This window comes from Solea solea, chromosome 12 (assembly GCF_958295425.1).
Source record: "Solea solea chromosome 12, fSolSol10.1, whole genome shotgun sequence".
NCBI lineage: Eukaryota > Metazoa > Chordata > Actinopteri > Pleuronectiformes > Soleidae > Solea > Solea solea.
Genome location: NC_081145.1, coordinates 733,043 through 757,500, shown reverse-complemented (window position 1 = coordinate 757,500; position 24,458 = coordinate 733,043). Strand labels below are relative to the sequence as shown.

The window sequence follows — 24,458 nt, the reverse complement described above, 5'->3', positions numbered from 1 at the left end:
GTATGTATGTATGTGTGCGTGCGTGCGTGTGTATGTGTGCGTGTATGTATGTATGTGTGCGTGCGTGCGTGTGTATGTGTGCGTGTATGTATGTATGTATGTGTGCGTGCGTGCGTGTGTATGTGTGCGTGTATGTATGTATGTGTGCGTGCGTGCGTGTGTATGTGTGCGTGTATGTATGTATGTGTGCGTGCGTGCGTGTGTATGTGTGCGTGTATGTATGTATGTGTGTGTGCGTGCGTGTGTATGTGTGCGTGTATGTATGTATGTGTGTGTGCGTGCGTGTGTATGTGTGCGTGTATGTATGTATGTGTGTGTGCGTGCGTGTGTATGTGTGCGTGTATGTATGTATGTGTGTGTGCGTGCGTGTGTATGTGTGCGTGTATGTATGTATGTGTGCGTGCGTGTGTATGTGTGCGTGTATGTATGTATGTGTGCGTGCGTGCGTGTGTATGTGTGCGTGTATGTATGTATGTATGTGTGTGTGCGTGCGTGTGTATGTGTGCGTGTATGTATGTATGTGTGCGTGCGTGTGTATGTGTGCGTGTATGTATGTATGTGTGTGTGCGTGCGTGTGTGCGTGCGTGTGTATGTGTGCGTGTATGTATGTATGTGTGCGTGCGTGCGTGTGTATGTGTGCGTGTATGTATGTATGTGTGCGTGCGTGCGTATGTGTGCGTGTATGTATGTATGTGTGCGTGTATGTATGTATGTATGTGTGTGTGCGTGCGTGTGTATGTGTGCGTGTATGTATGTATGTGTGTGTGCGTGCGTGTGTATGTGTGCGTGTATGTATGTATGTGTGTGTGCGTGCGTGTGTATGTGTGCGTGTATGTATGTATGTGTGTGTGCGTGCGTGTGTATGTGTGCGTGTATGTATGTATGTGTGCGTGCGTGCGTGTGTATGTGTGCGTGTATGTATGTATGTGTGCGTGCGTGCGTATGTGTGCGTGTATGTATGTATGTGTGCGTGTATGTATGTATGTATGTGTGTGTGCGTGCGTGTGTATGTGTGCGTGTATGTATGTATGTGTGTGTGCGTGCGTGTGTATGTGTGCGTGTATGTATGTATGTGTGTGTGCGTGCGTGTGTATGTGTGCGTGTATGTATGTATGTGTGTGTGCGTGCGTGTGTATGTGTGCGTGTATGTATGTATGTGTGTGTGCGTGCGTGTGTATGTGTGCGTGTATGTATGTATGTGTGTGTGCGTGCGTGTGTATGTGTGCGTGTATGTATGTATGTGTGCGTGCGTGCGTGTGTATGTGTGCGTGTATGTATGTATGTGAGCGTGCGTGCGTGTGTATGTGTGCGTGTATGTATGTATGTATGTGTGCGTGCGTGCGTGTGTATGTGTGCGTGTATGTATGTATGTATGTGTGTGTGCGTGCGTGTGTATGTGTGCGTGTATGTATGTATTTGTGCGTGCGTGCGTGTGTGCATGTATGTGTGCATGTGTTTGTGTGTGTATGTGTGCACGGGTGTGTGTATGTGTGTGCATGGGTGTGTGTGTGTGTATGTGTGCATGGGTGTGTGTATGTGTGTGCATGTGTGTGTGTATGTGTGTGCATGTATGTGTGCGTGCGTGTGTGTGTGCATGTATGTGTGTGTGCGTGCGTGTGTATGTGTGCGTGTATGTATGTATGTGTGCATGTGTTTGTGTGTGTATGTGTGCATGGGTGTGTGTGTGCGTGCGTGTGTGTGTGTGCATGTATGTGTTTGTGTGTGTATGTGTGCATGGGTGTGTGCATGTGTGTGTGTGTGTGCGTGCGTGTGTGTGTGTGCATGTATGTGTTTGTGTGTGTATGTGTGCATGGGTGTGTGTATGTGTGTGCATGTATGTGTGCGTGCGTGCGTGCATGTATGTGTTTGTGTGCGTGCGTGCGTGTGTATGTGTGCGTGTATGTATGTATGTGTGCGTGCGTGCGTGTGTATGTGTGCGTGTATGTATGTATGTGTGCGTGCGTGCGTGTGTATGTGTGCGTGTATGTATGTATGTATGTGTGCGTGCGTGCGTGTGTATGTGTGCGTGTATGTATGTATGTGTGCGTGCGTGCGTGTGTATGTGTGCGTGTATGTATGTATGTGTGCGTGCGTGCGTGTGTATGTGTGCGTGTATGTATGTATGTGTGTGTGCGTGCGTGTGTATGTGTGCGTGTATGTATGTATGTGTGTGTGCGTGCGTGTGTATGTGTGCGTGTATGTATGTATGTGTGCGTGCGTGCGTGTGTATGTGTGCGTGTATGTATGTATGTGTGCGTGCGTGCGTGTGTATGTGTGCGTGTATGTATGTATGTGTGCGTGCGTGCGTGTGTATGTGTGCGTGTATGTATGTATGTGTGCGTGCGTGCGTGTGTATGTGTGCGTGTATGTATGTATGTATGTGTGCGTGCGTGTGTATGTGTGCGTGTATGTATGTATGTGTGCGTGCGTGTGTATGTGTGCGTGTATGTATGTATGTGTGCGTGCGTGCGTGTGTATGTGTGCGTGTATGTATGTATGTGTGTGTGCGTGCGTGTGTATGTGTGCGTGTATGTATGTATGTGTGTGTGCGTGCGTGTGTATGTGTGCGTGTATGTATGTATGTGTGTGTGCGTGCGTGTGTATGTGTGCGTGTATGTATGTATGTGTGTGTGCGTGCGTGTGTATGTGTGCGTGTATGTATGTATGTGTGCGTGCGTGTGTATGTGTGCGTGTATGTATGTATGTGTGCGTGCGTGCGTGTGTATGTGTGCGTGTATGTATGTATGTATGTGTGTGTGCGTGCGTGTGTATGTGTGCGTGTATGTATGTATGTGTGCGTGCGTGTGTATGTGTGCGTGTATGTATGTATGTGTGTGTGCGTGCGTGTGTGCGTGCGTGTGTATGTGTGCGTGTATGTATGTATGTGTGCGTGCGTGCGTGTGTATGTGTGCGTGTATGTATGTATGTGTGCGTGCGTGCGTATGTGTGCGTGTATGTATGTATGTGTGCGTGTATGTATGTATGTATGTGTGTGTGCGTGCGTGTGTATGTGTGCGTGTATGTATGTATGTGTGTGTGCGTGCGTGTGTATGTGTGCGTGTATGTATGTATGTGTGTGTGCGTGCGTGTGTATGTGTGCGTGTATGTATGTATGTGTGTGTGCGTGCGTGTGTATGTGTGCGTGTATGTATGTATGTGTGCGTGCGTGCGTGTGTATGTGTGCGTGTATGTATGTATGTGTGCGTGCGTGCGTATGTGTGCGTGTATGTATGTATGTGTGCGTGTATGTATGTATGTATGTGTGTGTGCGTGCGTGTGTATGTGTGCGTGTATGTATGTATGTGTGTGTGCGTGCGTGTGTATGTGTGCGTGTATGTATGTATGTGTGTGTGCGTGCGTGTGTATGTGTGCGTGTATGTATGTATGTGTGTGTGCGTGCGTGTGTATGTGTGCGTGTATGTATGTATGTGTGTGTGCGTGCGTGTGTATGTGTGCGTGTATGTATGTATGTGTGTGTGCGTGCGTGTGTATGTGTGCGTGTATGTATGTATGTGTGCGTGCGTGCGTGTGTATGTGTGCGTGTATGTATGTATGTGAGCGTGCGTGCGTGTGTATGTGTGCGTGTATGTATGTATGTATGTGTGCGTGCGTGCGTGTGTATGTGTGCGTGTATGTATGTATGTATGTGTGTGTGCGTGCGTGTGTATGTGTGCGTGTATGTATGTATTTGTGCGTGCGTGCGTGTGTGCATGTATGTGTGCATGTGTTTGTGTGTGTATGTGTGCACGGGTGTGTGTATGTGTGTGCATGGGTGTGTGTGTGTGTATGTGTGCATGGGTGTGTGTATGTGTGTGCATGTGTGTGTGTATGTGTGTGCATGTATGTGTGCGTGCGTGTGTGTGTGCATGTATGTGTGTGTGCGTGCGTGTGTATGTGTGCGTGTATGTATGTATGTGTGCATGTGTTTGTGTGTGTATGTGTGCATGGGTGTGTGTGTGCGTGCGTGTGTGTGTGTGCATGTATGTGTTTGTGTGTGTATGTGTGCATGGGTGTGTGCATGTGTGTGTGTGTGTGCGTGCGTGTGTGTGTGTGCATGTATGTGTTTGTGTGTGTATGTGTGCATGGGTGTGTGTATGTGTGTGCATGTATGTGTGCGTGCGTGCGTGCATGTATGTGTTTGTGTGTGTGCGTGCGTGTGTATGTGTGCGTGCGTGTGTATGTGTGCGTGTATGTATGTATTTGTGCGTGCGTGCGTGTGTGCATGTATGTGTGCATGTGTTTGTGTGTGTATGTGTGCACGGGTGTGTGTATGTGTGTGCATGGGTGTGTGTGTGTATGTGTGCATGGGTGTGTGTATGTGTGTGCATGTGTGTGTGTATGTGTGTGCATGTATGTGTGCGTGCGTGTGTGTGTGCATGTATGTGTGTTTGCGTGCGTGTGTATGTGTGCGTGTATGTATGTATGTGTGCGTGCGTGCGTGTGTATGTGTGCGTGTATGTATGTATGTGTGCGTGCGTGCGTGTGTATGTGTGCGTGTATGTATGTATGTGTGCGTGCGTGCGTGTGTATGTGTGCGTGTATGTATGTATGTGTGCGTGCGTGCGTGTGTATGTGTGCGTGTATGTATGTATGTGTGCGTGCGTGCGTGTGTATGTGTGCGTGTATGTATGTATGTGTGTGTGCGTGCGTGTGTATGTGTGCGTGTATGTATGTATGTGTGCGTGCGTGCGTGTGTATGTGTGCGTGTATGTATGTATGTGTGTGTGCGTGCGTGTGTAAGTGTGCGTGTATGTATGTATGTGTGTGTGCGTGCGTGTGTATGTGTGCGTGTATGTATGTATGTGTGCGTGTATGTATGTATGTGTGCGTGCGTGTGTATGTGTGCGTGTATGTATGTATGTGTGTGTGCGTGCGTGTGTGCGTGCGTGTGTATGTGTGCGTGTATGTATGTATGTGTGCGTGCGTGCGTGTGTATGTGTGCGTGTATGTATGTATGTGTGCGTGCGTGCGTATGTGTGCGTGTATGTATGTATGTGTGCGTGTATGTATGTATGTATGTGTGTGTGCGTGCGTGTGTATGTGTGCGTGTATGTATGTATGTATGTGTGTGTGCGTGCGTGTGTATGTGTGCGTGTATGTATGTATGTGTGTGTGCGTGCGTGTGTATGTGTGCGTGTATGTATGTATGTGTGTGTGCGTGCGTGTGTATGTGTGCGTGTATGTATGTATGTGTGCGTGCGTGCGTGTGTATGTGTGCGTGTATGTATGTATGTGTGCGTGCGTGCGTGTGTATGTGTGCGTGTATGTATGTATGTGTGCGTGCGTGCGTGTGTATGTGTGCGTGTATGTATGTATGTATGTGTGTGTGCGTGCGTGTGTATGTGTGCGTGTATGTATGTATTTGTGCGTGCGTGCGTGTGTGCATGTATGTGTGCATGTGTTTGTGTGTGTATGTGTGCACGGGTGTGTGTATGTGTGTGCATGGGTGTGTGTGTGTATGTGTGCATGGGTGTGTGTATGTGTGTGCATGTGTGTGTGTATGTGTGTGCATGTATGTGTGCGTGCGTGTGTGTGTGCATGTATGTGTGTGTGCGTGCGTGTGTATGTGTGCGTGTATGTATGTATGTGTGCGTGCGTGCGTGTGTATGTGTGCGTGTATGTATGTATGTGTGTGTGCGTGCGTGTGTATGTGTGCGTGTATGTATGTATGTGTGTGTGCGTGCGTGTGTATGTGTGCGTGTATGTATGTATGTGTGTGTGTGTGCGTGCGTGTGTGTGTGTGCATGTATGTGTTTGTGTGTGTATGTGTGCATGGGTGTGTGCATGTGTGTGTGTGTGTGCGTGCGTGTGTGTGTATGTGTGCGTGTATGTATGTATTTGTGCGTGCGTGCGTGTGTGCATGTATGTGTGCATGTGTTTGTGTGTGTATGTGTGCACGGGTGTGTGTATGTGTGTGCATGGGTGTGTGTGTGTATGTGTGCATGGGTGTGTGTATGTGTGTGCATGTGTGTGTGTATGTGTGTGCATGTATGTGTGCGTGCGTGTGTGTGTGCATGTATGTGTGTGTGCGTGCGTGTGTATGTGTGCGTGTATGTATGTATGTGTGCGTGCGTGCGTGTGTATGTGTGCGTGTATGTATGTATGTGTGCGTGCGTGCGTGTGTATGTGTGCGTGTATGTATGTATGTGTGTGTGCGTGCATGTGTATGTGTGCGTGTATGTATGTATGTGTGCGTGCGTGCGTGTGTATGTGTGCGTGTATGTATGTATGTGTGCGTGCGTGCGTGTGTATGTGTGCGTGTATGTATGTATGTGTGTGTGCGTGCGTGTGTATGTGTGCGTGTATGTATGTATGTGTGCGTGCGTGCGTGTGTATGTGTGCGTGTATGTATGTATGTGTGCGTGCGTGCGTGCGTGTGTATGTGTGCGTGTATGTATGTATGTGTGCGTGCGTGCGTGTGTATGTGTGCGTGTATGTATGTATGTGTGCGTGCGTGCGTGTGTATGTGTGCGTGTATGTATGTATGTGTGTGTGCGTGCGTGTGTATGTGTGCGTGTATGTATGTATGTGTGCGTGCGTGCGTGTGTATGTGTGCGTGTATGTATGTATGTGTGTGTGCGTGCGTGTGTATGTGTGCGTGTATGTATGTATGTGTGTGTGCGTGCGTGTGTATGTGTCGAGTATGTATGTATGTGTGTGTGCGTGCGTGTGTATGTGTGCGTGTATGTATGTATGTGTGTGTGCGTGCGTGTGTATGTGTGCGTGTATGTATGTATGTGTGCGTGCGTGCGTGTGTATGTGTGCGTGTATGTATGTATGTGTGCGTGTATGTATGTATGTATGTGTGTGTGCGTGCGTGTGTATGTGTGCGTGTATGTATGTATGTGTGCGTGCGTGTGTATGTGTGCGTGTATGTATGTATGTGTGTGTGCGTGCGTGTGTGCGTGCGTGTGTATGTGTGCGTGTATGTATGTATGTGTGCGTGCGTGCGTGTGTATGTGTGCGTGTATGTATGTATGTGTGCGTGCGTGCGTATGTGTGCGTGTATGTATGTATGTGTGCGTGCGTGTGTATGTGTGCGTGTATGTATGTATGTGTGTGTGCGTGCGTGTGTATGTGTGCGTGTATGTATGTATGTGTGTGTGCGTGCGTGTGTATGTGTGCGTGTATGTATGTATGTGTGTGTGCGTGCGTGTGTATGTGTGCGTGTATGTATGTATGTGTGCGTGCGTGCGTGTGTATGTGTGCGTGTATGTATGTATGTGTGCGTGCGTGCGTGTGTATGTGTGCGTGTATGTATGTATGTATGTGTGCGTGCGTGCGTGTGTATGTGTGCGTGTATGTATGTATGTATGTGTGTGTGCGTGCGTGTGTATGTGTGCGTGTATGTATGTATTTGTGCGTGCGTGCGTGTGTGCATGTATGTGTGCATGTGTTTGTGTGTGTATGTGTGCACGGGTGTGTGTATGTGTGTGCATGGGTGTGTGTGTGTATGTGTGCATGGGTGTGTGTATGTGTGTGCATGTGTGTGTGTATGTGTGTGCATGTGTGTGTGCGTGCGTGTGTATGTGTGCGTGTATGTATGTATGTGTGCGTGCGTGCGTGTGTATGTGTGCGTGTATGTATGTATGTGTGTGTGCGTGCGTGTGTATGTGTGCGTGTATGTATGTATGTGTGTGTGCGTGCGTGTGTATGTGTGCGTGTATGTATGTATGTGTGTGTGTGTGCGTGCGTGTGTGTGTGTGCATGTATGTGTTTGTGTGTGTATGTGTGCATGGGTGTGTGCATGTGTGTGTGTGTGTGCGTGCGTGTGTGTGTGTGCATGTATGTGTTTGTGTGTGTATGTGTGCATGGGTGTGTGTATGTGTGTGCATGTATGTGTGCGTGCGTGTGTGCATGTATGTGTTTGTGTGTGTGTGTGTCTCACTGAGTCCTCTGTAGTGCGACAGCTGCTGATAAACTTGCTTCATCCTCTCAATGTTGAGTCGACTTCCCTCTGCGTGGTTGATCATAGGTTTGGGATAATCCACGCCCACCACACAGTTCGCCGCCTTCTGCAGCGACTCTGGAGCGTTCCACGGCTCGTAGATGTAGCGGTTGGGATAATCCTTCAGGACGGGGACGTAGCGCCTGTTTGAACAGCACATTCAACGCAGTTTTCAGTAAGTCCACTAACGAGTGGATGAAAGACATAAACCCATGTGTGGAAATGTAAAGCACATGAATGAAGACCTGATGTAGTCTCCTGACGGGTCGGTCCTCCTTCCAAAGCCCACGGGACAGTAGCAGTGGAAGAACTGTTGGAAGAAGGCGCTGCAGGACAACCACATCCAGCTGCCAGCGTTCACACTCCAGTCTGCATCGAGGAGCAGCTCTTCAAACACCTGCAACACACACACACACACACACTGAAGACATGCTCTTTAGTGTGTTGGAGAAGCCAACATCAAAGTGCTGCTCCGCCGCACCTTCATGCCGCTCTCCCAGCTGATCCACAGGTCTCCTCGGGTGAGGAAACAGGCCACGGCATGTCGAGCCAGGTGGTGGATCCAGCCTTCCTGTCTCAGCTGAGTCATGATGGCGTCGATCCAGGGGAAACCGGTCCGACCCTCCGCCCACTTAGCCAGTGCCTCTGGGTTCTGGTCCCATGGGATCTGGAGACCAAAGAATGAATTAATATTAAAGTGATAGTTCAGGGGGACTTCCGGTATGGCGGCACACTTGGTGGATGGTGGTCTCACCCCTCCAGAAAACTTTGACAAATTTCTTACAATAAAACAAAGTAATTGTCATCAAGAGAAAGTGGAAGAGAACCACCAGGAGCAGCTTCACAAAGCAAGGGTAGAGGTCACGGCAAGTCTTCACAGCCCAAAATAACTTTTACTCCGGCTAAACAGAGTGGTGTTGCTACAGCTAACGCTAGTCCAATGACGGAGGACAATGCTTACATAGCCGGTGCTATGGGGGACATATTATGCAAAGTCAACTTTTTAACCATTCCAACACACTAAAGCAGGGGTGGGCAATTATTTTCCACAAGGGGCCACATGAGAAACAAAAAATATCGTTGAGGGCCGAGCAAAATTTGAATTCATTTTAATTTAATTGTTTCAGTTTCATCTAAAAAAAAAAAAGCAGTAAATTGTATTGTTTTGGTGTAAATTGGGCAGCATACAAACACACAATAAACACAATTACTAACCAACTCTATTGAAAATATCAATGACTACACTATATAATGAATACTATTATACTTTACTACTGTGGTGTGGTGTGGTGAATATACACACACACACACGCAGAGCGCACCTGCACGCTTACACACTAATGCTGCAATCACACCGTACGAGTTTACATACGAGTGACGATGCTTCGCTGGTGAGATAATGAACAGGGAGGGAGATAATGATAACTCCTGAACTTAAACCGAGACACTTTTAGCAGAAAAGTACTACGGACCTGGTTCTTAACGTTGTCTTCTATATAGGCTGCCTCCGACTCCTTTGCGCGCTCGTCATCAGATAAGTTCTTATATTTCTCTTTGTGTTTGGTCACGTAGTAGCGATTGAGATTGTAATCCTTAAACACAGCGACTTGTGTACCACAAACGACTTGTGTACACGGCGCTACCTTTGACGCCTGTAAAGAAATATTTAGCAGTCCATGTCTTGTTGAAAATGCACCATTCGGAATTAACTTTTCTTTTTTTAACGTGAGTCGACATTTTTAGGGGGCCAGGGGTAACTGGCTAGCGTCACCTGTCGCTGTGCAGACAGACGCAGATACGTGCGTCCATACGTCAGGCTTTTCAAAATAAAAGCAACACAGTTGTAGTGCATGCTCAGCATAAATACTCCATCTGTGTTTATGACTGACATACCGCGGGCCGGACAGGGACGCTCAAAGGGCCGTATGTGGCCCACGGGCCGTAAAATGCCCAGGTCTGCACTAAAGAGCATGTCTTCAGTGTGTGTGTGTGTGTGTTGCAGGTGTTTGAGGAGCTGCTCCTCGATGCAGACTGGAGTGTGAACGCTGGCCCTACCAGTCGCCAAAGTGTGGAAAAAGAATACTCAGTCATGTTTTTGTGGTCCCCCTTAGTGTAAGTATAGGCGATAAAACACTCGATGTTGAATTCCCTGCGCTTATGACGTCAGAATGCGCATTTCACCGCAAATGTTACCGCCCACCAGTAAGTTTACTTGGAGAGCTCCACCTTAGCTCCACCTTAGCTCCACCTTAGCTCCACCTTAGCTCCACCTTAGCTCCACCTTGTCCCTGTGAGAGTGCAGGCGAGGGAGGAAGAGCGGTATTATGTCAACGCGGAGGGACAAGTGTGCTGTTGGTGGCTGCACAGTGGAGCACAGTGTTTTACACAAACTTCCAGCCTCAGAGGATTTGATATATGAAGCTAATGTGCCGGATAAAGTCAGCAAACGTGTGTTCGTGTGTTCGCACCACTTCACATCAGACTGCGGCCAGCGGTCGCCGTATTTAGTCAGCGACCGTATTTCACCGACGTACAAACACACACATTTTTAAGAAAAGGTCACATAGAGGTCATAACTGACCATTCTGACACGTCCTAATTAAAGATATTTGTTCAGTACGTCCTCCATGACCGGAGCACAGACTCAGTCTGATACAGTCACATACAGTGATCAGTGGTGCTGTCCCTAAGTGTTTTTAACTGATTTACAGTTGGTCAGTGTTCGGCTTGATCCTTGTGTCGGACGTCTCTTCCTGTGACGACACTCTCGCTGCCATGTTGATATTGTCAGAGAACTAGTGGAGGGAGGGGGAGAGGAATGGAGCGGAGGGAACAGGAGCTGAGCGAGTGAGCGCAGTAAAAAGGACAAATCAGAAACCCCCTGAAAGAAGTGGGCGTGTGTTTGCCTGTGTCTCATTTGCATATAAAGGGACCATGCACAAAACCGAGCGTTCCGAAAGGGGCGGGTTTAGCAGGGTTATTGAACTGCTATGGTGCTTCATCCTTATGGTATTTTGACCAAAGCATGTCACTGACATGTTCATTAGGACGCCAGGGAACTAGTTTCACTTGGGGAAATAGGGTATAATATGTCTCCTTTAAGGAGCTACTTCCCAGCCAATTCTTGGAGCTATCAGAGACTTAAAAACTGAGTCCTGTCAGTGCGAGAAGAAGTTGGTGAGTGCTTGGAACGCGTTCAGAGTGCAGAGACTCGCATCTCAGAGACGCAGTTAGCAGCCTGGTGGCTAGGGTCCGCAGCCTCCAAAATAAAAACAAAGATATGGAGGACAAAAATTGTCGACTTAGCTGTTGAAGCAAGATCTAGAAGATCTAACCTAAAGCTGGTCAACCTCCCAGAGAGTGCGGAAGGTAATGATGCCTGCTCCTTCCTCGAGGCTTGGATCCCGGAGACCCTGGATTTGACTTCATCTAACAAAACTAAACCTGGAGCGAGATTATCGCGTGGGGCCAAGGAGCGACCCGTCCCCATCCCCGACAACATTGATTATGAAGTTTATGAACGACAGAGTTCTGCATGCGGTCCGAAACAAGAAGGAGATATTCTACAAGGACAGAGCTGTTCGGTTTTACCCCGATTTCTCTAAACTGCTCTGTGATTGGTCAAAACCACTCAACCACTCAAAATCAGTGATTTTAACATCACACACACACACACACAGGAGTTGTTGATCCACTGCAAGTCCAAATGTCTTATGTTGTTAATTCGGCATGAAAAATCCTGCATTCTCATTTACCTCACGAGGCAGCAGAGGATCAGCAGCTCAGAGTGAGTGCTTTACAAAAGTCTGTCTCACAGTGAGATAATCAGACGTAGACTTTATGAGCCAAGAGGCTCAAATCTGTTTTTTCTTGCGTCGCTGCCAACTCATTGGCTCTCACAGGAGACGATCAGCTCTAGAGTCGAGGGAGAGTCGAGGGTTTCTCTCCCGTTAACTGTCCACACACCTGGACACAGATGGGGTTTCCCTCCATGCGGTCAAAGTTGGGGTTGTTGGTGGCGGCGGTGTAGAAGAACTCTCTCCACAGCAACTGTCCGAACAGCGACAGAGGAGGACTGGTACGCTTCCGCAGCTGATGGATGGAGGAGGACAAGCAGCGTTACCAGAGACGGACAGGGGGGAGAGAAGACAGACACAAAGCACAAGCTCCACCCACAACACACCTTCATGTAGAGCTCTCTGAGGTTGTAGTACAGAACCCTGCAGGACAAGCAGCCGAAACGCAGGTACGGGCTGAGGCCGGTGGGGCTGGCGTACAGAGAACACGTGTTGACGCGCGAGTGCTCGAAGTTAGCCACCCACACCTGCACACACACACACAGTCATGTGATCATCTCAGACGTCGTCATCAGTCCTTTTTGTTTAAAGAGGTACGCAAATAAGAGTTGGCATAAAAAATGACCTGATCTTGATAAATGTAACCAAGTCACAGAAAAGCTTTTTGAAAAATCTCATTTGTTTCTATTTTTCTGATGACGTTGACAGATTAACCAGCTGATATTTGTTTAGAAAATGTAACTGAAGTCACTTAAAACATCCTTCAAACATCCGCGCACCAGTCGTCCAGTGGTGGCGCTACAGCGTCAGCTTCTTGTGTACCTTCTTGTCCAGATGTTTGTTGAGTCTGTGCAGAGCTTCTGATTCTCCTCCCTTCCACACAGCTGGAAGTAAACCCTGTGTCCTGAAGCCTGGAGGAACAAAGTGAGTTTTTCCACCATGAACCAAACCTGACATCATCATCATCAGCCCTTCATTCATTCATTCATTCATTCACCGCATAAACCAGTTTTCTAATTTCTGTCATTTTTCGGCATCTTCAATGTGAATATTTTCTACTTTCTGACATTTTTCAGCTTCTTAAATGTGAATATTTTCTACTTTCTGTCATTTTCAGGTTCTTAAATGTGAATATTTTCTACTTTCTGTCATTTTCAGGTTCTTAAATGTGAATATTTTCTACTTTCTGTAATTTTCAGCTTCTTAAATGTGAATATTTTCTACTTTCTGTAATTTTCAGCTTCTTAAATGTGAATATTTTCTACTTTCTGTCATTTTCAGCTTCCTAAATGTGAATATTTTCTACTTTCTGTCATTTTTCAGCTTCTTAAATGTGAATATTTTTTACTTTCTGTCATTTTTCAGCTTCTTAAATGTGAATATTTTCTACTTTCTGACATTTTTCAGCTTCTTAAATGTGAATATTTTCTACTTTCTGTCATTTTTCGCTTCTTAAATGTGAATATTTTCTACTTTGTCATTTTTCAGCTTCTTAAATGTGAATATTTTCTACTTTCTGACATTTTTCAGCTTCTTAAATGTGAATATTTTCTACTTTCTGTCATTTTTCGCTTCTTAAATGTGAATATTTTCTACTTTGTCATTTTTCAGCTTCTTAAATGTGAATATTTTCTACTTTCTGTCATTTTTCAGCTTCTTAAATGTGAATATTTTCTACTTTCTGACATTTTTCAGCTTCTTAAATGTGAATATTTTCTACTTTGTCAAATTTCAGCTTCTTAAATGTGAATATTTTCTACTTTCTGACATTTTTCGGCTTCTTAAATGTGAATATTTTCAACTTTCTGACATTTTTTAACTTCTAAAATGTGAATATTTTCAACTTTCTGACATTTTTCAGCTTCTTAAATGTGAATATTTTCTACTTTGTCATTTTTCAGCTTCTTAAATGTGAATATTTTCTACCTACTGTCATTTTTCAGCTTCTAACATGTGAATATTTTCTACTTTCTGTCATTTTTCAGCTTCTTAAATGTGAATATTTTCTACTTTCTGTCATTTTTCAGCTTCTTAAATGTGAATATTTTCTACTTTCTGTCATTTTTCAGCTTCTTAAATGTGAATATTTTCTACCTACTGTCATTTTTCAGCTTCTTAAATGTGAATATTTTCTACTTTCTGTCATTTTTCAGCTTCTTAAATGTGAATATTTTCTACTTTCTGTCATTTTTCAGCTTCTTAAATGTGAATATTTTCTACTTTCTGTCATTTTTCAGCTTCTTAAATGTGAATATTTTCTACTTTCTGACATTTTTCAGCTTCTTAAATGTGAATATTTTCTACTTTCTGTCATTTTTCAGCTTCTTAAATGTGAATATTTTCTACTTTCTGTCATTTTTCAACTTCTTAAATGTGAATATTTTCTACTTTCTGTCATTTTTCAGCTTCTTCAATGTGAATATTTTCTACTTTGACATTTTTCAGCTTCTTAAATGTGAATATTTTCTACTTTCTGTCATTTTTCAGCTTCTTAAATGTGAATATTTTCTACTTTGTCATTTTTCAGCTTCTTAAATGTGAATATTTTCTACCTACTGTCATTTTTCAGCTTCTTACATGTGAATATTTTCTACTTTCTGTCATTTTTCAGCTTCTTAAATGTGAATATTTTCTACTTTCTGTCATTTTTCAGCTTCTTAAATGTGAATATTTTCTACTTTCTGTCATTTTTCAGCTTCTTAAATGTGAATATTTTCTACTTTCTGACATTTTTCAGCTTCTTAAATGTGAATATTTTCTACTTTGTCATTTTTCAGATTCTAACATGTGAATATTTTCTACTTTCTGTCATTTTTCAGCTTCTTAAATGTGAATATTTTCTACTTTCTGTCATTTTTCAGCTTCTTAAATGTGAATATTTTCTACTTTCTGTCATTTTTCAGCTTCTTAAATGTGAATATTTTCTACTTTCTGACATTTTTCAGCTTCTTAAATGTGAATATTTTCTACTTTCTGTCATTTTTCAGCTTCTTAAATGTGAATATTTTCTACTTTCTGTCATTTTTCAGCTTCTTAAATGTGAATATTTTCTACTTTCTGTCATTTTTCAGCTTCTTCAATGTGAATATTTTCTACTTTCTGTCATTTTTCAGCTTCTTAAATGTGAATATTTTCTACTTTCTGTCATTTTTCAGCTTCTAACATGTGAATATTTTCTACTTTCTGTCATTTTTCAGCTTCTTAAATGTGAATATTTTCTACTTTCTGTAATTTTTCAGCTTCTTAAATGTGAATATTTTCTACTTTCTGTCATTTTTCAGCTTCTTAAATGTGAATATTTTCTACTTTCTGACATTTTTCAGCTTCTTAAATGTGAATATTTTCTACTTTCTGTCATTTTTCAGCTTCTTAAATGTGAATATTTTCTACTTTCTGTCATTTTTCAGCTTCTTAAATGTTAATATTTTCTACTTTCTGTCATTTTTCAGCTTCTTAAATGTGAATATTTTCTACTTTCTGTCATTTTTCAGCTTCTTAAATGTGAATATTTTCTACCTACTGTCATTTTTCAGCTTCTTACATGTGAATATTTTCTACTTTCTGTCATTTTTCAGCTTCTTAAATGTGAATATTTTCTACTTTCTGTCATTTTTCAGCTTCTTAAATGTGAATATTTTCTACTTTCTGTCATTTTTCAGCTTCTTCAATGTGAATATTTTCTACTTTCTGACGTTTTTCAGCTTCTTAAATGTGAATATTTTCAACTTTCTGACATTTTTCAGCTTCTAAAATGTGTATTTTCTGTTTTTTTGTGCCATAAAACAAAGAAATAATTCAAACAGAATAATTTGACAAACACTGATCAATATTTTTGGATTATTATTGGATGGATTAATTGATGATAAAAATAATTGTTAGTTGCAGTACTAGTGACGTTTACACCAACAATAATCACTTCTACTCTGTTCTCTTTGTGCTTGTGAGTGTAATACCGAGCTCTTCCAGTGAGGGGATGCTGTAGAGCTGATCGTGCTTGTCGGAGATCTCCGTGCAACACTTGTCCATCTGCTGCAGCATGAGCGGAGGCATCGGTCTCCGTGGCAACTCCAGTCGACTAACAATGGTCTGGAAACGCTTGAAGGTCAAAGGAGGACTGTTGTTGTTCATCTCAATGATCCTGCGTTGATAGACAAGTAGCAGAACACAAACACTGTGTATCTTTGTGGAATATAACTCCCATGATTCTTTCATATTTCCGGTTGTTACGGCCTTAGTGCTTGTTTGGCGCATCTGTGTGGGTGTGTCTGTGTAGGTGTGTCTGTTCTGTCCCCAGATTGACTCTCCACCCCCTGCCCTGCACACAGGAGTCCTGGGTCAGCGATCAGTGGAGGTGAATAAAAGTAGGGTGAAACGCCTCTCCGGCCTCTCTTGGTGAGCTGAGCGGAGCTGCAGCAGTAGTTTGGTGAGACAGGGACAGTTGTGTTACTCCTTTCTGTGGAAAGGAGGGTGTTTTTAGCAGGGCATTTACCTTGCTGTAGTGTGTTGTGTGTTTTCTCATTCCAGTTGTCAGGGGTTGTAACCTGGTTCTTTTGTTCCCTTTTTGTTTGGAGACCAGCACTTCCAGTTTCTTTAACGTTAACATTAACATTAACCGTATTTACTTTAAAATAAAGTAACCTTTTGTTTTGAATCCTTAACTGCCTCTGTTGCCCTTCTTTTTCCCTCCCGGGTCACTATTTTTATTTGTTTGTCCCTTACTCCCGAGCCAAAGCCAGGCACGTAACACAGGTCAAACAGGAGGTGTGCATTTCAACGTACAGTTGTGAGACTGTCGCTGTTATTTTGTGTTTTTAAATAGTCGAATATCATCACCATTTCTCACTGAAGCGGCAACAATCATTCAATTCAGGAATTATTAATCCATTACTAAATGTTTTTATGTTAGCTTTCATTTCAGAAGTTATTCTTTCAAAATAAAATACACGTTTTTATGTTAGCTTTCATTTTAGTAGTGATTCTTTCAAAATAAAATATACAGTTTTATGTTTGCTTTCATTTTAGTAGTGATTCTTTCAAAATAAAATACCCTTTTTTATGTTATCTTTCATTTTAGTAGTGATTCTTTCAAAATAAAATATACAGTTTTATGTTAGCTTTTATTTTAGTAGTGATTCTTTCAAAATAAAACACACATTTTATGTTAGCTTTCATTTAAGTAGTTCTTTCAAAATAAAATACACATTTTTATGTTAGCTTTTATTTTAGTAGTTCTTTCAAAATATAATACACGTTTGTATGTTAGCTTTCATTGTAGTAGTGATTCTTTTAAAATAAAACAGACTTTATCTTTTATTAGGGATTCTTTCAAAATAAAATACACATTTTTATGTTATTAGTGATTGTTTCAAAATAAAATACACATTTTTATGTTAGCTTTCATTTTAGTGGTTATTCTTTTCAAAATAAAACACGTTTTTATGTTAGCTTTCATTTTAGTAGTTATTCTTTCAAAATAAAACCTGTTTTTATATGATTCTTTCAAAATAAATTGCATATTTTTATGTTACCTTTCATTTTAATAGTTATTCTTTCAAAATAAAATGCAAGTTTATGTTATTTCTAACAGATTGGGTCTTGACAGTCCTCACTTCCTGTAACACTGTTCTGGCTGGAATGCTCTTTATTGCAAGGGCAACTATACATACATGCACACGCACGCACATGGTCTCTCTGCCCTGCACATGGACAGAACATGACCTCCAGGGGTCTCTGCTGGACAAGGTGCCTCTTCATGGATTCTCAACAGTCAGGTTTTTCTAAAGCATCTTTAACAGACTGACTATGAGTGAGTGGACCCACTGTCCCCGCCCACTGTCTCAGTCTTTGTCTGTGCTTGTGAGACCAACCTGTCCAGGTTGTAGAGGGTGTGTGAGTTTCTGACGACCGTCTCCACACCAAACTCCTGAGCCATCTTGAGGATGGCGCCATCTCGCTCCTTCCCATAAGGCTCGGGGTCGTATTCAAACGTTAACCTGGTCACCTTCCACTCCTGCAGCCAATCAGAGACGAGACAAACGGAGACTTATAAAGAGAAACTTAATAAAGACAAATGTATGTTATTGATGATTAATGAGTGACTAATTTTTACTTTTCAGTTCCTTGAATGTGAATATTTTCTGGTTTATTTGCTCCATATAAACAAAGAAATTATTCAAATGAAGTTTCCCAGGTTTGACAAACACTGGTCAACATTTTATGAACCAAACAACTCATGGATTATTAAAAATAATCATTAGTCGCAGCCCTGAAGTTTCAGAATAAAACATTCAAAAATAAAGCATAAAAATAACATTACAGGATCATCCATTCAATACTTCTGTCTGTTCAAAACTAACATATCTTACCACAATTTGATAAATATGTTTTTCTGTAGGCGAATGGAGAAGGTAATCTGTTCCATGAGGTAAATGTCGCTGACTATACATATCCACTCCTGTATTGTGGGCGGTTCAGGGAGAAGCCAATGCCTTGTCAGTGCTTTTTTACCAGCAGTTATCAAAATACAAAATAAATATACATCAGCTTGCCTGACCTGTGAATCCAAATGTCCTACAAATAATGTAGAAAACTGCATGGGTAGATCAGTATTAAACATGCCTTTATACTTTGTGAAGCTCTGTCCAGAAGGATTTAACCACTGGGTATTCCCAAAAGATATGCCAATGATTGGCTTCCCGGTGCCTGCATTGTCTCCAGCAAGTAGCTTTGCCTCCAGCAAAATGTGTCTTTTGTTTTGGTGTAATGAAAAAGCGGACCAAACACTTCCATCCAAACTCCTGCCATACATGAGAGCTGGTATATTTCCACTGGGATTGGCAAACACCGAGCCAATCCTCCTCAGATATTGTTAGATTACCCTCTCTCTCCCATTTTTCCTTAACATATCCTGTACTGTGTGTTTTTTTAGACAGTAGACCCTTATAAATTCTAGAGATGACACCCTTATTCGATTTACTTTGGTAAGCATCAATAAAAATGATCGATATTGGGTCATTAAGATCGTTTTCCTTTCTGATATGTTCAAAGCGATTATGTACCTGGAGGAATCTAAAAAAATCTGCAATCTCTTATCATATTCCAGAATTTTAGCTGTGCTTTGATCATGGGTTCTGTACCTTGTCTATAAATCTTCCCAGATGTTTGTGCGGTAGTACTGCTTGTATTGGGGGGTCAATCAGTGGAGTGGAGTGGAGAGTTTAGTATCAAAGCTATAATAAAAATAAACCTAATCCTGTTTTTTTTTACCCTGCCAAATAAATCTGATATAATCTTGTCCAGTTCAGAAAATTGTTTCCAGGAAATTTCTACAGGGAGTGCTTGGAATAAGAAGAGATATCGTGGGAGGATATTCATTCTTACAGAATCAATTCTGTGACTGAGGCTAAGAAAAGAAATTGAGTTCCATCTAAGTATATCTTAAATTCTTTTAAGAGGGGGCAATAATTTATCTCTGCCAGTGTTAGAATTCTTTTGGCAGGTTTATTCCTAGATATTTGAATGAAGTTTGATCCCATTTAATATGGAATTTGTCCCTAAATTGCTTTGTGGGTTGGTAGTTGATAGTCAAAAGTCTTTTGTATATTTAATTTATATCCTGAATAATTACCAAATGTTTCCAGAAAGACCATTCATTTGGGGAGTGAATTAGGAGGGTCACTGAAATAAACCAAGACGTCGTCAGCATATAGTGCCACCTTGTGGTCGTCTCCATTAATGCAGATGCCTTTAATACTCTGAGTCCGTCTAATTCACTGAGCTGGGGGGCTCTATATAGGGTGCAAATAGCAGGGGGGAAATCGGGCATCCCTGTCTCGAACCACGTTCTAGAATAATAGTATCGGAAAGGTAACCATTTATTTTTATCCGGGCTGAAGGTTTGTTGTATAATGTACGGATCTAAAACTTTATAAAGGAAAGGCCAACTTACCGGCGTCTAGACTAACTAAACAAGCTTATTTTGGATATAATGTATTAAAGGGGACATATGATACCCTATTTCTCCAAGTTAAACTAGTTCCATGGTGTCCTAATGAACATGTCTGTGACATGCTTTGGTCAAAATACCATAATGATGAAGCACCATAGCAGTTCAATAACCCTGCTAAACACTGCCATGTTGATATTGTCAGAGAACTAGTGGAGGGAGGGGGAGAGGAATGGAGCGGAGGGAACAGGAGCTGAGCGAGTGAGTGCAGTAAAAAGGACAAATCGTCCAAACAAATAAATCAGATTTCGATTTAAAATCGATTAATCGCCCAGCCCTCAACCTCCACAAAGTTCTACGCGGATTATCGATAATGTCCACAGTGCAGGAGAGGGGGGCATGGTCAGATAAATCAATATATCCAATATCGTAATCACGTATTCTATGACGATCTCTCTTTAGCACAAAAAAATTGAGTGAATGAATAACTGAAGTGTTAGCAGCAGCCATGTCACTCTGGTGTTTACCTACCCTGCGTCTCCCAGCAGAGATAGGCAGAAAGCGAGATGCCTCACTCTGTATAAAAAAGGATATAGTTCAGGTGTGAAATGGTGCGCGATGACTGATGAGGACAGAACCGACAACGAAATTCCCGCCAGTAACAAATCTGATCAGTGATTTTTGTCACCGCGGCCTCTGCAGTGAAATAAGCAGCGTGTCATGTGACAGCAGGAGAACAGAGACTTGAGAGTGTCAGATGTTGCTCCTCCAGCTGTTGTATCATGTGTCACAAACAGCACGTGTTCATTAATGTGACCACAGTTTACAGGTGAACCAGACTCAGAAAGTTAGCGACTAGTTAGTGTCAATAATCCGTGTTTGCAGTCGTGGATCCTGGTGTCTGAAAACATGGTTGTTTCAGAGGAATCGTTGGCTTGTCGTGTGTTTACCTCTACGTATACCTTACGACATTTATAACAAACAATACCATTTACCAACTGTGGGGGGAGCCTGAGAGGAAAACCCACATTGTGCTACTTAATGCTTTGTTTTGCTTTGTTTGCAGCTGTGAGGAGTGACTGGTGTTTGTGTGACAGACAGACAGACAGACAGACAGACAGACAGAAGGTGATGGCAACAGACCTTAAAAAGCCTGGGGAACACGTCCGTAGGTTGCCCTCTGATCACAAACAATCTGGAGTTGAGCTTCTTCAGACTGTTGTCCAGGTCCTCCAGAGCCTCCAGCAGAAACCTGAACATACACACAGGAAAGACGGAGTCAGAGAACCAACCTATGAACAGTGTGGGAGAAAGAAAGAAAGAAAGAAAGAAAGAAAGAAAGAAAGAAATGTGCAGCAGAGCGAACATTAGAGGTGAGTCAAAAGAACAGACTACGGCTGCACTTTGAGACGTTTAAAACAGCAGATAATGTCGATCTGGGAATGACGATGTTTCTCAGACGTCTTTGTTTTTGTCCACAAACCAAAAAGATTCAGTTTGAATGATTTTATTTGCTTTTATGAGGCAAAGAAAGCAGAATATATTCACCTTTAAGAAGCTGATAAATCACAAACAGGTGACCATGTAACAACCTTGAGTAGAAGTACAAGCATGTGTCCAGAAAATGTCACTTTTTTTATCATATTACTTCAGTGAAAGTCTTTAAAGTTTATGACGTTTACTGTAATTATGTATCAAAAGCCATTTTCTGATATAAAATCTACTTCAGTTTTAGTAGTAAAAGTATTAAAAAAGTGAGCCGTCAGGATTGAGCCATGGTGGCTCAGTGGTAGAGCCAGTTGTCTTTCAACTGGAAGGTTGTGTGTTCAATTCCTGGCACTGCTTGTCTACATGTGTCCTTCAGCAAAGACACTTAAGCCCGTGTTGCAGCGTATGAATGGATGAAAGCTGTAGTGTGAAGCAGTTCATCAAAAACACTCTATATAAATACAGACCATAATACCAAGTCTTCTTCTGGTTTTATTTGGTAGTAATGAGGAACAGAGATTTATAGGACACGTGGTATTTCAGTTCAGTGACTGTGTTTATAATATTTGTTTGTACTGCTGCTATGTTGAAACAATTTCCCCTTGGGGATGAATCAAGTATTTCTATTCTATTTAAATATTAAAGGCTCATTTCCATAGTAACGAAAAACAAAAACTGTAGGCTCATTTTTTTAAAAATGGTTTTATTCTCATCAATTGCTGCAGTTTCACCTACACTTTACCACTTTTATGGGTTGATTTTCATTACCACGACCCTCCAGCAGTTGTTAGTACTAAACTACATGATGGCTTCAGCATTAATGAATGTTTCTATACTTTGTATAACGGGATTACTCGGATAGATAAACATTACAAGCGTGTTAATTATTTGCATTTACTTGCATAAAACCTGCAAATTGCTCGTTCTTTCAATGGACTTCAACGTGTTTTCTAGCTAGCGTTAGCTCACTGACGTGGAGCGGAGGCCTACGCCTGAACTCCGGCGGCGGCTTTGATGCTACAAATGGAAGAAAAACTAAACAACAACATTTAACTCGTCTAACAGATTGTCGCGAGTGGAAGTGGCGTGAACCCACGAACCTCCATCGGTTGATTCCCACGTTCGCGGCTCCCGCGAACCACGGGTCCAGAATATAAACACAGCGGAGTGTGTGTGCTGCGTTCACGGCCTCCTGCAGCGCCGGATTATCGTGCAACCGCAGACATTTGCGAAACCAGTGCACCGAATTCACCGACATGGTTCCACAATTACTCCATCATCATCGTCGTCCTCCGACCAGCAGAGCGGGGAATCTGCGGAGACGAGGGCCGAAAAAAACCCGCCAAATACGCGAGAGACGCCGCGGTGGTGCCGGAGGAGACTCCCGAGAAAAACTTTACTTTGCTGTCAAACGAAAACCAACACACAAGGGGGCGTGGACCGGGGGAGGAGCCAAAATGTTGTTACAGCCCCTGCCAGGGGTGGGGCGTAACGTTTACGTCACGAAACAAGAAGAAGATGATGATGATAACGTTGATGGTGATTATTATTTATTTATTTAGATCAGTCTTGTATAAAATACATAAAGTACGGCGGAGTATTAGGACCATATGTAGACACATTTAAAAAATAAATAAAACAGCATGAATTCTGAGATTAAAAGGGCAATTCTCAGATTAAAGTCATAATTCCAAGATTAAAAAATTAGAACTCTGAGATTAAACAATCAGAACTCTGAGATTAAAAATGCTAATTCTTAGATTAAAATCACAATTCCTAGATTAAAAAATCAATTCTGAGATTAAAGTCATAATTTCGAGACTAAAATGTCAGAATTCTAAGATTATAGTGAAGTCGGGAATAAAACCCTCGAAACCATCGAAAATGACTCCAGTAAATGTCATAAACCTTTAGACTTTTGTAAAAGGTGACTTCAACTTCAGCCAAAGTAATTTTCTGGTCATATACTTGTACTTTATCACTTTTAGGTACTTTACACAAGACTGACTGTGGATCAGAATGATGTTATTATGTTGTCATGGTAGGGACTTAAAAGTAAAGACCTTGGGCCCAGAGAATTTTGTAGCGCTGCATATTTTCACGACATCACTGTTTGTGTCTTTGCACTTTGTCGCATCATCGTTCTTTAGTCCCGAACTGTGCTGCCCTTCTTTGACCAGTCACTCAGCTGTCTTAATCAGCTGTCAATCAACTGTCAATCAACACCAGCTGGAGACACGTGTTTAAAAGCAGCTGCAGGCGCATGAGGTCACTGTGCTGGTGAACTGCTGAGCAGGAATTAGGTAAGCAATGTTTGTGCTGTCCATGGTCAAGAGAACTGCATCAGTGTAATGTTCTTCATCTCTACAGTAGGTGGCAGTGCAGGTATCCTGAATTTCTCCTCATCCTAAACCAAAAATGCTGTGAGTAGACAGTTTTTAACCTCACTGTCCTTTTTGTAGAGGAGTTTCAAAGTTAAATGTAACACCATGTTCTTCAGGATGTTGTGGCTTTCCTGTCTCCTGATTGGAAGCGTCACCTGTGGTCGTGTAAAACAAGGTGAGACGATGCTGTGAATTGCTCCATCTTCACTGCTGCGGAGTCATCGATTTTGCTAACGTGTTTGTTTTTCAGCAGCTCCAGGATCCGTGCCACAGCAAACGCCTTATTACTGGCGAGGATGGATGGCTTCTGGCCCAAGCTCTATGGAGACGGCTCCCGAGGACGCCAGTGCTGGTCCTAAAGGTTCCGCCGGTCAAGTGGCTGAAGACCAGAGTTCCAGTGAAGGTGATGATTCTGCGGAGGAGGAACAAGCCGAGAGTGTGGAGGAGGACACGGAGGCAACTGAACCTGAAGTGGTCTACCTTGAGCCAGTTTTCAGTGACGTGTCTGATCTGCAGCCAGTCTACTCCTTCAGCTCTCGTTCACGCTACCAGAGGGGAAAAAGAGTCTTTAGTCAAACCAGTTACATCCCAGGACCTCCTGCTCCTCCTCCTGCTCCGGTCTACAGAAACAGCAGACCTGAGCGTCAACGTTCTCCTCCAGCTCGTGCTGCTCCAAAGAAATCAGGCTTCTGAAGGGGATGAGGACCCAGGCAGCTCAGGATCTACCACGCAGGTCTCTGGTGTTTTTCACTGCTGCTTTTCTCTGTAGAGTTGATGCAAATAAAAGCTTTGAAACTGAATATGGTTTCTGCATTACTTATCTTGCTCATGTGCTTTTATAGTAGTGTCCCAGTTTCATGTAGCTCCGACATAAAATGGTACACTTGTATATCGTG

The 24,458-nt window shown here is 42.8% G+C and overlaps 1 protein-coding gene across 1 annotated transcript in view; it reads right to left on the bottom strand.

Moving 5' to 3' along the window:
* cry2 (cryptochrome circadian regulator 2) overlaps positions 1-22,605 on the bottom strand; it is a 28,543-nt gene extending 5,938 nt beyond the window's left edge. Inside the window, exons 1-10 of the mRNA XM_058645271.1 lie at positions 22,279-22,605; positions 20,834-20,942; positions 17,613-17,755; positions 15,699-15,883; positions 12,568-12,656; positions 12,132-12,272; positions 11,915-12,040; positions 8,430-8,615; positions 8,194-8,345; positions 7,889-8,091 (exon numbers count right to left, since the gene is read on the bottom strand). Coding sequence (XP_058501254.1) covers positions 7,889-8,091; positions 8,194-8,345; positions 8,430-8,615; positions 11,915-12,040; positions 12,132-12,272; positions 12,568-12,656; positions 15,699-15,883; positions 17,613-17,755; positions 20,834-20,942; positions 22,279-22,436 — 1,492 coding nt within the window. The 5' untranslated portion in view covers positions 22,437-22,605. The remainder of the gene's footprint in view (positions 1-7,888; positions 8,092-8,193; positions 8,346-8,429; positions 8,616-11,914; positions 12,041-12,131; positions 12,273-12,567; positions 12,657-15,698; positions 15,884-17,612; positions 17,756-20,833; positions 20,943-22,278) is intronic.
* Between the last annotated feature and the right edge of the window lie 1,853 nt (positions 22,606-24,458).